General features: G+C 46.1%; 1 protein-coding gene across 1 annotated transcript in view; it reads right to left on the bottom strand.

Annotated features, from left to right (window-relative positions):
• The window catches only part of PAPPA (pregnancy-associated plasma protein A, pappalysin 1), a gene marked incomplete at both ends in the record, with an annotated part of 111586 nt that overhangs the window by 55505 nt on the left and 36023 nt on the right, over positions 1-20058 (bottom strand). The window contains 2 exons of the mRNA XM_010143121.1: positions 7898-8405; positions 13853-13974. Coding sequence (XP_010141423.1) covers positions 7898-8405; positions 13853-13974 — 630 coding nt within the window. The remainder of the gene's footprint in view (positions 1-7897; positions 8406-13852; positions 13975-20058) is intronic.

Raw genomic sequence — 20058 nt, 5'->3', positions numbered from 1 at the left:
AAGTTTTACAAGTGAGTTATTTTTAAATTGTTGCATAACACATGTCTGTCCAATATTTCTTTCCTCAATCAAGCAAAGAAAATGCATTTGTTATTCCTGGGAGATTTCTGGTGCTTCTTATCTTATTTAGAGCCCAAAATAAAGATGCACACAAGAAGGCAAACATCAGAGAGAAATTATTATCCATGAGATAATGCACAGCCTAATTTACCACATATCTGAGACTGTTTCACCTGCAATAAATTATTTTGCCCAGCAGGAAAAGTCCTGTTTGACCTTCGTTGTTTTTTTTTTTTCTTCCCCTGCAGCTGAAAACTCTGCTACTACTTCTAGGTCGCAAGTTCAAATTCCACCCTGGCTGGGAGTGATTAAAATATATCAATATCTAATAGTGTCTATTTGGTTAATAATAGGACAGCCATTAATGTTCACTTTTTCCGGGACACTTGCTTATGGCTATGCTGTATTCTGCGGGTCTGATCTCTCTACAGTCTCTCTGTATCGCCCAAGAGGGACGTTAGAGATGTGAATCCTTGGGGAGTCCCTGGCTGGAGCAGAACCGGCAGAGCAGATCCTGAAGGATCTTTGCTGGCTCTTCCCGTGCTCTCAAGTCATTTCTTTGAGGGGCAGCTGGGGGTCATTCAGAGCCATCCCAGCCTTCAAAGATAGACCCAGGCTGAAATACTCCTCAGGGCTGCCCTGCCTCAGGATCACAGAACTATGAAGATTTAAACCCGCCATCAGTGCCTTATTCTTGCATCATGTGGGGCCGAGCCAGAACAGGAGCTACCGATTTCGTCAAGCGCCAGCTATAGTTACAGCGTTACATAAGAAACCGCAACAGGGAAGGATCACAAATCTATCACTACAGCTGGCACCAAATGGCATCTTCGCACAGGCTTTAGCAGAAAAGCTGCCTACTGAATGGGCACAGACCGTCAAATTGTTCTTTCTCTTCTCCAGGGCAGGGTTAGGGCAATTTGGCAGAGAGTGGTAAGGGAAAAAATTGCTCTATCTGTTCTGCGTGGGGGGTCAGGAAGCAGGTCTCATTCTTTGGCAAAGATAACCTGGCACCTTTAATGAAGAAAGCAAGAAGGATGGAAAGCCATCAGAACGTTGCTTCCAGCTGTCAAGTCACATCAGCCGAGTGGAGCTGTATAATCCCCGAGAGCAGCAGCACTGCTCGCCTCTAACGTGTCATTGCGAGCTCTTGGAAAGAAGGCGCCTGGCGTATTTCTTCTGTAAAACGCCCGGCATGCTACTGGCAGCTATAAATAATAACAACTGCTACCTCGACGTTTAGCAGCACAACCCAGGCAAAGGAAGGATGCAGGGACAGTAGATGGAAGAAGACCTGTTCTCCTCTTCCTGGCTTACCCGGCCCTCGGTGTAGAGCAGGGGTACACACTCCTCTCCAGCACAGGGAGCAAGATCAGTCATCCCTGCTGCCTCCCTGCCCCGTCCCAGCTCTCCGCTGACGAGCAAGCAGGGATGAGGACACACTGCTTGGGAAAGGAAAGAATTTCCCCAGGGGATGTTGGTGGTGAAGATGCTGCTGGCTGGAGAACTCTCCTTCCTACCAGCACTTCATCGCTGTTTGGGTCAGATGAGCCTGTGACCAGTTTCCCGTTGTTGAAAGGGAACATGTGGGGCAGGTAATCGCCCTGTGTTTTCCTGTTCTTTCATCATGGGAAATTTCCAGGCTCATTAAGCAGAAACAGGGCAATCGATGCTGGCTGCACAAGGAAGGAGCTGACATCGCAGCCAAGGCTAGAGGGGGCCTCGGAGAAGTGTAAAGATGGACCATGCCCGTTAGCACGTCCACTGAGCTCCGGGACTGCTACACCGTCCTACACCAGCCAACTATTAAACTTCACAGCTTTGCCCAAGTGACCACAGGCAGCTCCCATGCCCTCAAAGCTCTTCACTAACACGCAGAGCTTTTTGGACAGTGTCAGCACGGCTGTTAATCCTGCTGAGAAACCAGCGTCAGGGAGGAACAACTGAAACGTTTACTCCTTAACTCAAGGACTCCAGATGAAGAACTAGGCAAGAACTAGCTGTGCTCATACGGTACCTGAAACTGGAAATTACAGGGTAAGAGAAACCTGGTGGGACAGAAGGGTCTTTGCTTCGTGGGAAAGCTCAAAGTAGCTTTGCCCAAGCAGCACTGCAAATTAATGACAGGGAAGCTCTTAGGAAGGAGCGAGAAAGTGAGTAAGTGTAAATCTGCTCATGTTGAAGCTTGGTAAAAGTGTTTTTACCAGACATGAGCTGTGAAATTTCATATGGATGCAGATAGGGATCTCTAATATATTACTAGAGAGAAATAATGTGGAGAATTATGTAATTATGGGAAAGAAACTGCCTAGATGCAGACTAGCGAACAAATGCTTTTCCTGATGCCAGGTCCCCAGCACTGCTAGGTGTGACAGCAGGCATCACATACCTGGGCTCTCAACAAGAGAGGACATTATTCTGAACTTATTTCTAGTAGCTGTAATAGGTTGGATTGAAAGAGAAATTTGAATGGGAATGGACATTTGTCTTTTGGTTATCACTTCAAGGTTAACTAACAGACATTTCCTGCAAATGAAGAGCTGAACCTCAAAAGTCCAAGTATCTGCAGACAACACGGAACAGGTAAACAGTCTCGGTCAATGCAGAGAAGAATGGAGTTAGAATGTAAAGGTGACTATGAACCATCAGTGGCACGTACCCACAAAAAAAGCACACGAGGACCTTGCCTGCATCAAGGAAAGGCATTTCCAGCAAAGCAGGGTAAGTATTCGGGCTCAAGGACATCTGGAATACCACATACAGTTCTAAAGCCTGTTGTTGGGAATCCAGATGTGTAGCGTGCCGATACCATCCGGACAATCCAGCGGCTCTTGCAGATAAATCTGGGCATGTAAAGTGCTTTCTTAACATTTCAGTCCTGTCTTAGATACTCCCCAGTATTTCCTGGCATATCAAGAGAGGTTTGGCAGGGTAACTGTGGAGGAGGGGTGAGCAGAAGATGGTGATAATATGGGCTTCAGCTTTTGGTGTCGGGAGAACATCCACCCAGCGATCTGTATCTTGTTTGGGTGGAAATATGGTGTTAATTATCTTCATGACAGATGGATCTGGCAATTCATTTCAGCTGCTTTAGATCATACATTCCTCTGGCTGGTAGACCTTCAGAAAATAGAGAAATAGATCTTCAAGACGAAGGAAGGAATGCCATAATAAGGACAGATGTTGCCATGAAATTTTAGTGTTGCATGCAGCAGAGACTCAGGTTTACATACCATCAGTGTGATATTCGTGTTTTTCCAGTCCTCTGTTCAGCTGGGCCCGTGACATGTAAATGCAGCCTTCCTATTAACTTCAGGGGCTAAAAGGCACACCAGTAATTGGCTGGAATGAATTATTACTCCTTATGAATCACCACTGCTGATTCTCTAACCGCTCTGCTTGTTCAAATTTGCAGGAATTTACCAAATATTTCACACGCATTCAGCCTACAAACTGATTTCCAGCTCCTTCAACGACTCAACATCCAGGCTTTCTGTCCAGTCACTCATCATACCGCCTTCTCATTGGATACAGGTAACAAACGGCAAACACAGCGATAATCCAAATTTGGATACAAACTTGTTTTGGATAAAGTACCACGTTGAAGTACACGAAATGCCAAGGACCCGTGAACAAAGCCACAGCGACCTTCCAACTACCTGCAGCTGTGACGGTGGTAGTTTCTCAGTCACTCCACCACCACTCCAAGAAGCCCTAGTGAAGCTGCTCTCCACCGCCTGAGGTGTGGAGTTACGACACAGTAAACGACGTGGAGTTTACAAGCTTGGCACTGAAAGGAACTCCAGACGCTAACTGAATATTTAAAAATATTGCACTTGCTTAAACAACTGTACACAGATGATGACCAGCCCCTCCAACCATTCCCCATGGACAGAAAAGGTTTAGCCACAGAACATAGGTGTAAAACAGCCCAAACCAAGAAGAAATACATATTCCCTCTATGAGATAATGCAGGTTTCTCTCTCAAGTCTCTCTTTTTCCTCTCTCTTTCAAGTATGAATGCAGTATCTCCGGGTGTCACTTAGGGACTAAAGCTCTAGTCTGTCAGGACCGGCTCAGATCGATTTATCACAGGACAGCATTCGTGCTTCTCAGTGGTGTTCGACACTGCAAAACCAGAACTCGCACCGGGGCTCCGTGCTGGGATTCTTTCGAAGGCTATTTCAGTCAATGCCTTTGTCTTGAAAAAGCCTACAGGTTAACACCACAGACAACTCGATCCACCGCCGTCCACCACGGTTTGAGGTTTCCTACAAAGTCTGTGGCAGAAAAGTTGGGAAATTTTCCAATTCTTAGAAACTTTTCCAGTTATTCTGACAACTTTCCAAAACTAACCTCGGTGTCTCTCAGCTTGGCCTGCCAGAGGGGAGAGCGTCAATCGCGCCAGCACACCCAGCTGCTCGCCACTCGCCAACTGGGCTACTGAGAGTGCCATGGGGAACGGGGGCTGCTCACCCCAGACTGTCCCGGTGCGACCAATGCTAACTGTACCTGGAACACCCTCAGGAGATCATCTCGCTGTGGGCACTCGCTTCCTACCGAGCTCTTAAAAAAACCGTGGTTGCTAGAAACGAATACAAGAGCAACAATTTCTTTCCAATGGCAACGACGTGAATGTAAAAGCACTACCGTAAGTGCAAAGTGAGGGCAAAGCAATTACCACGTTCATCACTGTGACTATCTTGGACGTTATTTCTAGAGAACAGCCAGAGCACGTTCTTCTACATATGAGCACAACCCAGACGCTGGGTTAAACTGTGAGCCGAGGCTTTGAAACTTGCAGATGAGGCTCCTTCCTTATCACTCGCTGTGGTGTGAAGACTCAGCAGTTCTGTGCTGCACCTGGCCTGACCTCTTTTTTTTCCCCACTGATTTATTTAGCTTTCTGCTCTCTTCCTAGGCTCTGACTCTCATTTTGTATCACAGACACGAGCAATTCTGGCTGATCGTGCCCAACGGAATTGAGTGGATCTTGCCTAGTTTCTCTAAGGTCCAAGAATAAGGTCCTGTCCCTTAGAAATGTCTGTTAGCCTCAGCTTGAGCCAAGAGCTGAGATTAAAATTCAGCTTGAGAGCAGAAAGTCTGGCATTATTTTGCATTTCTTAATAAAAGGCTTCCACTGCTCTAGTTATTTACTCTCCTTTGTGGAGCACCCAGTGCTGACTAGGCAAGGGCTATCCATTAAAGGCTGTCTCTCCTCTCAGATTAAAGAGAAGTTCCCTCTCTTTGACAGGAAGGAGGCAGGAGAAATTAATTTTTCTTTCAGCATCGCCACACCTGGGGAAAGGATCTTGCTCACAGATAACAGTGCAAGCAAATATTTTCTTTGGGAGAAAAAGAGAAAGTGAAGATCAAGGTCAGAGGAGGCAAAAGTAAAGATATGCGATCGCCTTCAAAATCACCTTCCACAGAACACGTGGGGTGTCATTTTATTTAATATGGAAAACATGCAACAGCATAAAGGAGGGGTAACCGGCGTGGGGCTCACAGAGAGATAAAGGGGCTGCAAAGTCTGGCTGCACAGATATGCTGAATTCCAGCCGTACAGAATGAGACACGCAGGCGTACGAGAACAGGTCAAGAGAGACTGTGTTTACCTCTACTGTTCTGTATCCACAGGAGCACAGCTCAACACCCCTGTCCCCGATGCACCTTCCCTCCCTGCTCACGGAGTCTGAGCACTGCGGCTACTCTTTGCACAAGGTGCTAACGGGAAATTCATCTTGCCTTTACCTCTGCCACAAAAACACAACCCCACGCAGAGCTTCAGCGAGTTTGCTGCATCTCAAGGTATGGCCCAGAGGCAGCTTGGCCATCCAGCGTCAGCCTACGACCCTGCATGACCCCCCATCACCCGGGGATGTGGATCCATGCTGTGCACACTTGTATATTAGGATAAAAACATCACCCACTTCTCAAAATGTCAAGCATGTGCGGAAGTCTTGAATCAAACCAACAATGAGTGCTTAAGAACCCGCTTGAGAACCCGCTTAAGTCCCTCACCCAGGGACTACAACCCTCATTTTACCTTTCGAAGTGTCTCACAGCAGCTCACGGGCAGGATTTTCTCTGTACTCCTTGGAAAGCCCCAGGAGAACCTGTGGCCAACCCGAGGCCAGCTAGACTGAAGAGTTCGGTTAGCTCGGCTGCGTCAGCTCCGGGAGCGCCTGTTTCTGCCCACTGATCACAGGGAGAGCCCCGAAAGACTCAAGGTGAATTTTATGTCTGATTTTTAGCTGGCTGCGTGACTAGGTGAGACACAGACAGGTACAGTAATGTGGTTTATTCAATGACGCCTGGGAAATCTGTCATTAGTCCCTGGCTACTGATGTGATTATTAGAGCACCCTATCACTTCAGCTAGCAGCGACCCACGAAATCACAATAAAAGACAAGCGAATAGAACTCCAAATACAAGTGATGTTTCGGGCTTTCCTTTTTTTCTCTTTTTTTCTTTTGTATTTTCACATTTTGTTATGAACCCAAAACTGGACCTGTTTCTGTGGGAACTTGTGCTAAGGTATGCAAATATTTCAAAGCAAACCAGTCCCATTTTCCAATGAGAGTGGGCCAGGTTTCAGGCAAAGATGCTTTCACAGCAAAACCATGGGAAAACTCACCATTTTCCATGTTTCCAATATGCCAATATCCATCTCACGTGAAGTGCCAGCAACTGCTGGAACAAGGCTACACCCCAAGAAAGCACTTACGCACATGCTTAACTTCCAGCACAGGAGCAACCTCAGTGACGTCCTGGGTCTTGTTTTTATAATCACTATTTTTAAGTCCGTAGGGACAATGTGCATCTTCTGAACTGTATAATTGGGCCATGAAAGGGATGGTAGCTCATGGTTACTGAATTGTTAATTAATCATTTTTATTATATTTAAATATGCTTTAGAAGACCATAATGATGTATGCTTCCTTGATATTAGCTGTACTAATTAGATCATCTTTTCTAAATTAGAGTGCAGTTTTCTTAGCAGGTTTCCTTTTATCTGGTGTTCATTTTTCAAAAGAGCTTCATGTTGTTCCCACAGATGAGTGAATCATTTCCAGGGAATCGCGTTATGCAAAAGATGTTTTTCTTGCTGCTGCAGAATGCCTATGGATAGATCATGGATCTCCTTGAAACTGCTAAATATTTTGAAGTTGGACTTTCCTCAACAATCAGGCATTGTCTAGATGAGCTTAACTGCACCTGGGATGAAACTCAGTCCCTGCAACAAACTTGGGCATTCAGCACGTTCCCTATGTTAGAACAATTTCTTTCCAACGCAATTTGTTCCAGTGACACATAAAAACAGCAAATGAAAGTGGATGAAATACATTTGTACACCTGAACATGCAAGTGTGGTTTTCTGCATTCATTCTTTAGCAGCTGGTGCTCCAGCACTGAAAGCCACTCTGCCTCCTTCTCCATCAAAACATTCCTTTCAAAAGATTTCTAAGGAAACAATGACTATGTTACTCCACGGGTCCTCATTTAGGATATCTTAAACATTTAACTTACCAGAGCTTAAGTTGTTTGCAATACCCTTTCTAGTTAAGCAAAGCCTATATTCCATGTCTCTGCACACCTAGCCTGGAATTTTCTCAAAAACTATCTGTGAAATCTCAAGCTATTTCACCTGAGTGTGATGCTCCTGGTTCCGAGAGAAACTATGAGAATACCCTCTCTTGGCGATACTTGGTACATCTACCTCGTTCAAAATCCTAACAATCAATTGTGATGCTGGACATTAACAGGATGAGAAGGACGGGATATTGTTTTTGTCTGAACAAGCCTACTCAGCTCTCTGGAAAGCAGCACTTACGTGTCGACGAATCTCCTGCTGAGGTTTGAGATGACAACTGGAGATCCAGACTGGAAAGGAGGGTCCCGAACCACTTTGTACTGGATGGGTTTGCAGTCTGCGCACAGTGTGCTGTGGGGAACAGAGCTCAGCATGGCAGCATCAATTTCCAGGTGCTCATCCAGAGTGTAGATCTGGATCCCGTACACCTCCTCACCCACTTGTCCTGCATCCAGCTTTATGGTCAACGGGATGTCGCAGAAGACATTCTGTGGCCCAAGAGAAATGTTCTTCCCACTTATGGTGAGCAACTTGATGTCATTCACAGCTCCACTGGAGTCCCAGTCCGGGGAAACAAACGTCACCCATACTGTGAGGGACTCTGGAGTCAGGGGGTAACGGAACTCCAGCTGCAGGTAGCAGCCCTGAGGCTCGGGACAGGCTGGGGGCACCGTATGTTGGTTGACTGCTGAGTTGGGACTCCATGTTCTCACACTGGATTTACAAGGCTGCTCAACATCAGGGTGTCCTGGAAAGAAAGAAGGAAGCAAAGGCAGAGCACAAAAGAAGTTAGAGAACATGGGTTATCATTGGCAGCGGTCTGGAAAGACAAGCTGGTGGCAGGAGAGCATGTGTGTCCAGCAAACTACAGACTCACCTGAGCAAGACAGGCATGGCCAGCACGGAGAGGAGGTATGTAATGCCAGTGTCTTCTGGCCGGGTGAGGGACACAAACCCAGGTTAAGTGCCCAGCTGGACTGGACACCCAGAACACACGCTGTGCCAGCGCATCTGGTCCTCTGTTTCCTATTTCTAGTGCCTTCTCCTTTGCCAAACAACAATTTTTTCTACCCCTTCCATTTGGTACTTCACCTAAACAGAATCTCTTTGCCTTCAGCTCACCTCTGTGCTGCTACTTATTCCCTTGCCTCCCACTCTAAAATACAACCTCTTTCTCTTTAACAAAGGCAAGAAAAGAGCTTTTCTTGAATCCAAGAAGCCGTTGCACTGTGCTGTTGCCATTTACAGGCTAATCTAGCACGTTGTGTAAGACGCCTGGTTTTGCAGGCACATAGAGCACAGGTCTGAGCTGTCTCTTTGCGCTCATTGTGATGAAACAACAGGCACTTGTACTTTTACATTTCTCACCGCTGGCTATGTTCGACTACATGGGAGGTATTACTAAAATCTAATGAAAGCCACAACGCTTGCTGGGTTCCCAAATACGATAGTAACATTACGATTTGGCACGGAGTCATGGACTGCAAGATCCAGAGAGGTCAGATGGGTGGAACAGTTGGTAACAGAATCCAGTGAGAGCTATAAATTCCCTCTTCCTTCCCAAATAATCAGATGAAAAGGCAGCAAGCAGGACAGGGATTAGGCAAAATACAGAAAAGAAGAAAGGGAAAAGTAAAGATAAGGAAAGGTAATGAGAGGAGAGAAATGGAAAAGGCAGAGGGGAAAAAAAAGAGAGCACAGCTGTGTGCAACTGAGGAAGAAAGTGAGATAAAGCACTGGGCAAACTCAAACAAACAGGACATCACTACTAATTTAAAGAGAAAAGGGCAGTGTGTGAAGGCTATTCTCATTGTCAGAGATCCAATGTAGTGTTAGAAATGTGCCTCTTTTGTCAAGGATAAACAGCACAGGGAATTCTCCCATTCATACCAAACAAACCCAGATGCAGAATGGATTTCCTGGCATCTCGGGCAGTCCTCCCTGACATCCAGCGCGATTGTCCTGCAGATGCTTCTCCCTCACCCGCACATACCCCATAGCCCTCCTCTCCTCCTCGCACACCACAGAGCAGCGGAACGTCACTAACCTCAGCATCTGGCGAGACCACAACAGCGATATATTTTGAAGAAAGCCAGAATTCCATTTAACACGCTCAAGTTTTTTTCCCCTGGCAAGCTTGCAAGTACTGCGAATAATCACCCTGAGGAGCGAGTACCCCATTCGGCTCACGTTATCTCACACCATGCGCTGCCGCCCGCATGGGCTTGGCTGGGCCCTCCAGTGACTTTCTCTCAGATTCACAGCAAGCTCCTAACCGCAGCCCTAAGACGGTGTTTTTTGACCCTGGTATCTCAGAGGGCTTGGGAAAGATGTGGGAATCTTACGGCTGCCATCTCGCACATTGGAGAATGGAGCTGTTCAATGGCTCCCAGCCCAGCCCGCTTTCAACAGCGGTCTCTTCTTGAGATCCTACAAATTCACCTCTGCCAGTTCAACACCTTTGTAAGACTGAAATAGTGAATAAACCTACACGTTTGGTAGATCAGGGCACCATCCCTGCAGTTACATGAATTGGATTTAGCCTCCAGGGAGTTTAATGCACGTCACTACCCCCAAATGGGAGCTTGACTGTAGTCATCCATAGACTAAAATCCTCAATGCAGCTGAGATAAAGAGACCTTTCCTTAAAAAGCATCAAACACCTAGACCTGGGTAAGAAACATCCATGTAATTATGGAAGAGGATGAAAACCTTACTTCATGTAACTCCAGATTTCTAGAGATGGGTAAATACTGTGAAAATCACAAATACCCGTATATAAAAATGAAATGGTGTAGTAGTTCTTCTGCCCCTGAGCACCCAGGTTCTGAATCCTTTGGCTTATGAGATCATCAGATCAGTCACAGAACAGTGTCTCATACAACATCATGTCTTGCCTAACACAAAGGTGAATGTGAGGTTTGCAGGGATAAGCCACATTTCCTCTCCTGGCCAGAGAGCGGGGATGGCAGGCTGGGAGGGTGGGAGGCATCCCCCAGAATGTCAGCCACAGTCACAGCCTAGTGTGTCAGCACAAGCCTTGACCATGCAGTTAAGTGACTTCTCGGAGATTAATGCCCCTCTGCTGCCCTGGCACATGGACAGACTGGACACACTTGCATGGGGAGGACAGTTGGGATCAGCAGCCCTTCGGGATGCAGGCTCTGACACAACTACAACTCACTTACCATGTTTCTTAAGTGGTCAACACAAAGGAACCATCCAGTGGGACTCTAATGTCCAGCTGAGATAATTCCACTTGCAAATGTGGAATGGATCGCTCTCGGGTGGCTGCTGGGAAAGGCAGGCCACTAGAGCAGCCTAAGGCAGCCACATTTTTTGTTCCGTTCTCACATTTAGTCAGTAGCGAGTCAGGCAGTAGGAACTGACTGAGAGACGCACATATTGCTCAGTAAGCAAAGGTACTTATTGGGGTTTGAGCCAAAAATCAACTTTCTTATATAAAAAAGCTCTTTAACCTAGTTGTGGAGGTGCTGTAAGGTTTGTTTACCTAGCTGGTGCTGCTGGTGCAGAACCCAGGTATGTTAGAACTTTCTCACTCTACAGTGAAGGTAAAGAGTAAATCAGAAGTGCCTGATCTCCAGAGCCTTTCCACAACGACTGCAAACAGCCCCTCACCAAGGGGCACAAGTGGCTGAGAAGGAATCACAAAATACCTAAGCCCAGGGGCTGGAGCCATCCGTGCGCAGGCACCAGCAGAGCAGCAGGAAGGGCACAGTCCCCTTGGCAGAGTTTTGCGCTGGGCACAGCTCTCACGTAGTCCAGACCACAGCTGGTGTCAGCTACTGGGGCAACTGTGCAGTGTAACATCACTATGACGTTACCTCAGGAAAATGAAAGGGGACCCACCAGGTTCAGAGCCACTTCAGAGACACGTGAGAAACGCGGTTTTCTGGTAAGAAGCTGGACAAGTACTACAACACATTTTCCAAGCACGTCATCTCGGATTTTAAAGTGAGTTCATTTTGGCTGTGCTTGTGCCTCTTTTGTACTCGCTTTCCATGAACATCCAAGCAGTGGAGATTTACACACACAACACTCGCAGGAAGTGAATTTAACGCTCGCAAGCTTGAGTACTCGCAGATAGACAGTTAAAGCAGCCAGAGAATGATCTAACTGTGCTATTTGTAACTCAGACCAAGTGCAAACAGGCAGAGATCCTGAATGTCACGGAGTGTGGTAGCGATGACAGAAAATCACAGCGCAGCAAACACATTACACCTGGTGTATTTTCTACCCTGAAGTGGAGACAACTTATTAACGTGGTACAAGGACAGGAGTCCCAAATTTGCTCTCCAGAGCAATGGCACAACCGCAATTGGATGAGACAGATAAGGATCAGACTGCACCCTTCGTAGTTAAGAACATGCAGGCACACACCGTAAGAGGAGGAAATTAAATGCAAAATGCAGCTGAGTAATAAATCTTAGAGCAGCTTCGTTTCTCTAGGAATGATGCCGCTGGCAAGAGGTGTGAGATCTAGAAGTTTTCAAATCACAGCGTGCTGGAGAAAATTTGACGGAACTGCATATCTCAGTGGAATACGCAGTTCTTTCAAAATCAGAACACTTCGCAAAACTGGGTTTATTTGGCCAAAAGTTTTATTCTGGAAGAGAAAATGGGAAGAAAGTTCTAACAATAGCAGAACATTGTGTTTTGACATTTTTGGAATACATCGTTTCACCTTTGCACTTTGAAACACTTTCTAAGTGATATTAAGAGTTGCTTTTGCCCTAGATTATACACTAAAAGGGGATATTTTCAAATGGCTTAATTTAACAGAGCTCATGAAAGAGGAATTATATGAGCTAAACAAAACATTCTGGCCAGCCTCAAACACTTCTTGTTCTTAATTTTCCTTCATGGAGAATTTTAAAAGTTTCAGAGTTTGTTCCAAATGAAACCAAGTTTCAAAGTCTTGTAATCCTTGGCTAAGTGGAAATTCCACCTTCCACCGCTGCAGCAGGCGATCCGGACTTTGCTAACCCTGTTTACTGGACAATCCAGTCATGCTCGTAGCCGGAACACTGCCTCCCAGGGCTGAAGGTCTCACACAACATCAACCCAAGGGACAGGTGCTCTCTGTGCTGTGCTCGGCAGCCCTGCCCCTTGGATGTCCAAACTCGGGGGGGGGAGTTGGAGCGAACTCCATACTCTGCTGGGGCCCCACCTCTTGTCCCATCACGCAGCAGGGAGGCAGCTGACCTTAGAATGGACTAGGGAGGGCTCCTGGGTGCCGGCACTGCATGTACCACCTTGTAGAATAACTCTCACGTACTCTATCTGCAGGACAGAGAAGCCCTTAATGGAGGGAGGTATTTGTGTAATGAGTCTGCAAAAGCCAGGGATGGACCTTTGGGTTCACTGAGCCCACCCGTGTGCTTACAGTGAAGTCTGGACCAGAGTGTGCCGCTACCCAAGGAACAGCTCGTGACGGACAGATTGAAATGCTGTTCTGCTCTTTCCAGACCATAATTTGTGATTACTCACCTGTGCCTGGTATAACCTTAAATATGCTTTACCACATCCATCTACTTACGTAATGGAAGGTACATACGGAGGAGAGTTTATGACGGAGATCTAACAGCATTGTACAGTCAGCTCTGCGGACCATTCTACCTCCAACACGCTCTAGAGGAGCAGTACATACAACTTGCCAAACACCCTGAACTAGACTGGGTTTGACAGAGTCACCAGCGTCCATGTTGCAGAGCACTTGCCCAAAGGGCAAGCTGCCTTCGGCCTGCCTGCTGGTGCAGACCACTGCTATTCGAGGTAAGCGAAAGCAGCAGAAATCAGGCTCAAATAAATAACAAGCAATTCTTCACTTCTGGAGTTGAGTAGAAGGAGTAAACAGCTCCCCTGAGGAATTCATCTGGCAGATGTGAATGGTCAGCATTTCTTGGCACTCTGCTGCTTTCTGAAATTCAGGTTCAGCTCCTGGAATTCGTTTAATTCATGGGCAGGGTCAGGACATGGGAGCGCAAACACAGGTATTTCAGCCAGTGGCATTACTTCAGGGCACAGCGTACTCATCTGTCCTCTGGTTTTGCTCATGCTACACACAGGTATCAGTCACTCACTTCCAGGTTTCCCCACAGTCTTTGCCGCTCTGCTCTTGCTCTGACCCATCTTCTCCCACACCACATCTGTGTCCCCAGCCCCGTGACTCACCTTCTGCTTCCCGGGGGCTCCAGTGTCCCGAGGGATCACAGGGCATCGGAGAAGAGGCGCTGAAGGCGTATTGCACCAGGACTCTTCCTTCTGCACACAGATCACATGCTGATCCCACTTCTCTAGGAGGCCAGGAAAACAGGAAAACACACCAACTTAGTAACAGCTGAATGAGCTGCTTATTCAACTATATTAAAAGCAATAACACTTAGAATTCAGTTCCACTTAGCCCTCTTTTCTCAAGGCACTGACGACTATTTTCTGACGCTGACCTTCTGTTGGTTTGGGCTAACAGCCTGTAAGTCCACCATCCAACACAAAACATCAGCAACCTCTGAAATCACGCTCAGCTATATCTGGTTGGTTTGGGGGTTTTTTGTTTTTTTTTTTCCTCCAGCACCACAACTACATCAAACCCTGACAAAAGAAAATAAGCAGCACTTGGTAGTTAGAGCAGAGAAACCGGCCTCAGGAGATTTCAGATCTATTTCTGCTCCCACCATGGATTTATTGCTGGAACTTGTAGTATCCTCAGGATTGTGAAGGCCTTGGGCTTACTGGTGATTAGAGGAGAGGGTAAAGTCCCAGGCTCTGAGAACATCAGACGGCTGCTCTGTGAAGCAAGGCTTTGCTAAGGATGCAAGGACCTGCTTTTGGAGGTGTATCACAGCCCAAATCACTACAAGCCTGGAAAAGCGGTGGGTTATGAACACACCAAAAAGAACAGGCCCTTGAGCCTTTTCACAGGGAAAACTGGCAGCTTCGGCACCAGCGGATGGCTCTTTCTGACCTGGAACATCTTACGAGTCCACGCCATCAGATGGCATGGCATGGCTTTAAGAAAGGGACTTCACAGCCCAACACCTACATTACCTCACCTACACAATACACCCAGAGCAGCTGCTATCAGTGCAGCACCGTCAGAGGAAGTGGCTGGACAGGAAAACCCAGGCAAACACCGATTCACCAATATTTTTGCTAATACCTTTCCAAGATCAGGGTTTCAGCTGAGGTAGATTGGAGTAACTCTAATTAATCTTCCGTAACATTAAGCCGATTGCTATCAGCTGAGGATGCAACTCACATAGCTCAGCTCTGCGTTCTTTGGGGTCACAAAATTTGGAACCGTGTATGAGCCAGAATGTGTGGTTATTCACCCCAGTAAGTTGCTTAATATTCAGAATTCATTGTGCTGCTTTAAGGAATGCTGCCCGCTCAAAACGAAAGGAAAAAATTGAATTATCTTAGTGATTAAATGCACCTAGGGAAGGACAGAAGTTTAAGGCAAACAATTTCTGCATAACACAGAGTGTGCTCTCTAAGCTACCAAGGAAGTATGGATTGAGTCATCCATTATTATAATCAGCTATGCAAATTTTAACCATCTCCCGTTGCGTGATTTATTTCAGCGCTGCTTTGCGAAGGGCACTATGATCCTCAGGCAGAAGTTATTCTGGATCCTCAGCGAGGACACCAGGACTGTCAATCTACTCTCGCAGCCCTCCCAGGCTGTGTGATCTCCTTTCCCTTTGCTGGTAGGGACAACACTCGCTCAGCTGCGCCACAGCTTAGCATCTCCTATTTGTTGACAGGGATCAATTTGAAAGTCAACTTTCTGTTGGCTTAATTAGGCGGAAGCAGGGATTGTCAACAGGGGGGACGTGGAATGAAATTGGTGGTAAAACACGTATCTATTTCAATATGGCCCACAGCCACCCCTACAAAGAGCCAGTAAACGATTGAACTCGCAGAGAACGCAGAAAGGGAGGCACCTGCTGAAAACATCTGAAGAATAAAATGTGGCAATGGGTAGAATAAAGAAGAGGGAGGCAAAGGTGCCCTCCTCTTCCTTGCACAGTCTGTAACGCTGGTAATGAACAAATTTGGGCATGTGGTGAATAACTCCTCTGTCTCACTTCATCCACCTGTGCTATTGGTACGACACTGCCTCCCTATTTCATTTCTTCGCTCTCTCTTTAGCAGCAGTTTAAGGGTCTAATGCCAGTTGCCTAAAGAATATATGCAAAAAAATTCAAGAATCCAGAAAAAAAGGTACTGAGAAATCAAAATGCAGAATTATTATTGTGCAGTTTTTTTCAGACACATCCATGGACCGTCAGCTTCAAAGTCCCTGCAATAATAATCGTTCAGTTTCTCCACAAAGAGACTCGTGCATTAGTGCTTGGTCCTGGATGAGGACGGGGCTTTAAAAGCCAAGTTTCCACAATTAGGACTGCTTTTTACTCAAATTAGCAGCTATACAATTTCATCACCGGCTGCCATGGTGGAAAAAACTGTAGGCTTATGGACAAACATTTCCTTTTACCAGCAAGGACTTGGAGGTAAGAGAAATCACAAGGAGCATCATGTGGGAAAGGCTATGAGCAAACCTTCTCTTTTTACTTTTCCAGTTTGGGAGCCAAACTCAACCCTGATGTAACTCCACTGGCTGAGAGGACTGACACAGGGGATGGATGACTCCTGGGTTAAAGTTTTTGGTCTGCTCCTGCACACAAATCCTACAAACGATGTCAAAACTAATTATGGAATCACATTTACAGGCTTATGAAAACCTAAGCCAGACCCTTACACCTTATGCAGCCACTGCCATCAAGAAAAAATGAGCGTAAACGGGTTCGAAATATGATTAATTAGGAACGATAGCGTATCTGATACCTTATACACCGCTGCACATGACTTCCCAAAGCGCAGGGTAATGGAAAATCTAGACTTTTCTCTTTTCTAAGAAGCCCTGTACTGGGGAAATTCCAGCTTATGAAGTTCAGAGCGCAGGAGGAATTCACTCCTACAGCACAATGTTTCAGTGAAGTGGATTCTAAATCTAAAGATTACTATTGAAAACCAGACAATTCTCCCCAGGGCCAGCACCAGTTCAGTGAGCAACTCCAAACTAGTTAAAAAAAATCTGTCATTCCTTTCAGGAAAGAGCGTCTGCTTCAGACTAAATTGTATCTGCTTACTTGAAATTCAGAATTGGTGCTCTCCTCTCCCAGGGAATGAAACTTCTCAGCAAGCTTTAAGCAAGCGATTATCAAGCCCAGCCATCTAGATCTGGGACACCATACTGACCAAAATATTTGCTTGCTAAGAGTGAGATAGCATCAGATTCATGGAAATGAATGCAGCCACCTCAATGAAAACTTGGAAGAGCAGATGCATTCAAAGTTTTCTGTCCAAGCAGAATTTGCTGCAGAGCCCTTTCACAATAACTGTTTACATCCTGCCTACGCATATCAAACAGGAGGCGGGTGAACGGATGCTTAGCGACAGCAGATGAACGCATCCAATAGATGCAGTCAGGAAATGAACAGTGTTTTCTTCTTCTCACTTGTTTTCACTTGTTTTGTTGGCTCTATTATTATTTTATTATTACATATTATTATATGTGTATGCGACATTTCCCATGCTTTTTTTTAATGGCAGGATGGAGAACGGTAAGTAGCCCAATCTCGTCTGTAGCAGCTATGAGAGGAAATGCTGGTTCCTGATAGATGATTATTAGAGATGTTTAGAAGCTCAACCAGCTGCTGGAGTTGAGGGTTAAACTCACGTTGGCAAATTTATGTGCCAGTAACTGACTCTCCACACTAATACAGCAGGGTCTGTCAGGAAGAAGATTTGACTTCTGCACACAGCTCTCGTAGCTATACTTGCCAAGGCATGGGGACACAAAACAGCCAACCCCAAATTCACAAGAACTATGAGTTAGCATTACTCTCTGCCTCCAAACCCCCACAGTTCATCATGTAATTGCTAGAGCAGAAGTCCTAAGAGAAAAGCACCTAATGCTGTGGCACCTGTGACAAAGGTGCGTCTAAGAACACGGTCTTTACTTCCATACTTCATCGCCCTTCAGCCGCAGACCTGTCAGGACCCCAGCCACCGATACAGCCAGCCTGGTGTTAGGTTTTTAAACACAAGGCTGAATTTTCCCTTCCTGACTCTCATTAACAGAGGTCACTGCCTATGCACAGCTCTAGAGAATAAAAGGGACATGAAAGGAACTTGAGTTACACTGAGCGCCTACAGCAGCATTGTAATTTGGACCAGGAGCGAGCTTTTGAAGTGAAACTCTTCATCTTCCCCACTTCCAGCACTTGGAGCAGTCCTGGAGCATGGAAGCTGGACCTGAGCAGAGATGTGCTCCAGGACCACACCTGATGTGCCCCAACTGCTGAAGCCACAGGGCCAGGCTAGAGCTGGGCTGAAACAACCCTTCTAAAACCCCTACGACGTTGACGTCAGGTCTTCATTAACAACTGTTTTGCGCTAGAGATCTACTTATATTGGGCCACAATACTTGCTAATGTAGCCAGAGCCATTCATCCTTTTCAGGCCCTTTAACACTGTCAAAACAGCATGGAAGGGGCCTCTGTGCGCTAGAAACAGGCCCAAGGCACTCGGCAGCCGAGTATCAGTCTTCTGTTTCTTACATGAATAGTCCCATTGAAGTGAATGAGTTTATTCATTCAAGTGAGGCAAGTAAAATTTGGGCCACGGTGTGCACTTTGTGTAAAGATATCTGCAAAGATTTACAGTATTCCCACACACAGATAAGATTATCCGTGGCCAGTTTTTTACCTCCTCCTTGTCTTGCACAGTGCCCCAATTTTACAAACTGACACAGGCACGTATCTCGAACGAGCAGCCCTGGAACGGCAGCCCCGGAAGTTCGGCAGGCCAGCTTTTCCAGTATGAGTCACTGTAGTACTACTATCATCCTTGCTTTGATTAATATATCAGAAATCTGGGCACATTTTAGACAGGATCATTTATATAAACAATCATGGCAACATATCTGTATCTGTTAGGAAGAAATTGGACTCAAAGTCTTTGAGGCTGTCTCTTTAAATCTCTTCAGTAAGAATGAGCGCTCAGATCTGAAAACCCAAAGGACTTTTTTTTTCTAGAAAATCACTATTTATTTAACATATGATAACTCTGTTATGAAATTTTAGATTTAGAGGGCTATCCACTGTATGTTATTTAAGAAGCAACTAACTAGGGGTTATTAAGAACATATTGATTGAGTTATGAGAAATAGGTAATAAAGAAGTATTTGGTTACGTAACAATTAACTCTGCATCAATATGTTTTAAGAGGCAGATGGTATTTATTTAACACACAATAAGTATCTTCTGAAATCTAAATTAAATTGCAGAAACTTCATTTACCTAAAAATGATTATGGGCTAAAAAATTCTGAATTAATCTTCAGAATTTCACATAAGTCCTTTTCACACAGTGAAAGGATTCAGTTGCAAAACTGCAATTAAAGCAAACGCTGCTCAGAGCATGAGACCGCTCTTTATCGTCTCCCAATACGATTTGATTGCCCTGCCCATATTAATCTGCAATAAAGGTGGAAAATCTCATCCGAGCAGAAAACAACGGCTACCTTCCTACTCAGATAAAACACAAGCTGGCCACTGAAACGGCCACAGTGTCCTGGCAGTGCTGGCAGGAGAATCATCTCTGGTGGAGGCAGTGGCTTTCAAGGTGCTCTCACTGAGCAGTGCTGAGGCAGCTCTTTGGGTGCTAATATGCCTGTAAATTTGGTCTCCTGCGATACGTACTGCTACAGTCCTGAAGGACACCTGACGTCTGTTCTCCATAAAATAACAGAGCGAGGAGTGGAGAAGAAACGCGAACAGGGAAAGGGAGTTAATGGTAATGCGAGAAGGTCAATCAGTTAGGAAGTCCTTTTCCAAACTCGTCCAAGTGCTGCGTAAGAGTATTTAGATGAGTACCCAGCTGCTCGGGTCATGCTGGCGTAGAGTTGCTCCGGCTGTGAACAGCAGAGTGGTGCACCGCTTGGCCAGAGCCCTACCTTCACTGCATTTTTGCTGCTGGTGCCACATAGCTGTGTGCCTATCAGACACGGACACACAACTCGTGCTCTACTGGGTGCAGCAAGGTGACACTCACATGATATTCGGGGGTTTATGTCTTTGAATCTGCCTCGCCCAATTCCCATCTCAGACCTGCGGCTCACCCAAGGAGTCCCCCTCCAAGGCCCTGCTGCCTCCTTGCCCTGTGACACTCACTCCACTGCCCGTGAGCTCTGTGTTGTCGTGGGAATAAAGACAAGATTCACTTTGTCCTTGCAAAGGAAACATGCGTGAGCAGGAGGGGGGAACGCGCAGGCAGAGCTGAAGCCCACAGGTATTTGTGAGCAGCAGTAAC

Source organism: Buceros rhinoceros, unplaced genomic scaffold, assembly GCF_000710305.1.
Source record: "Buceros rhinoceros silvestris isolate BGI_N320 unplaced genomic scaffold, ASM71030v1 scaffold2119, whole genome shotgun sequence".
NCBI lineage: Eukaryota > Metazoa > Chordata > Aves > Bucerotiformes > Bucerotidae > Buceros > Buceros rhinoceros.
The sequence above is the reverse complement of the archived record's forward strand: the minus strand, read 5'-3'. Positions and strand labels throughout refer to the sequence as shown.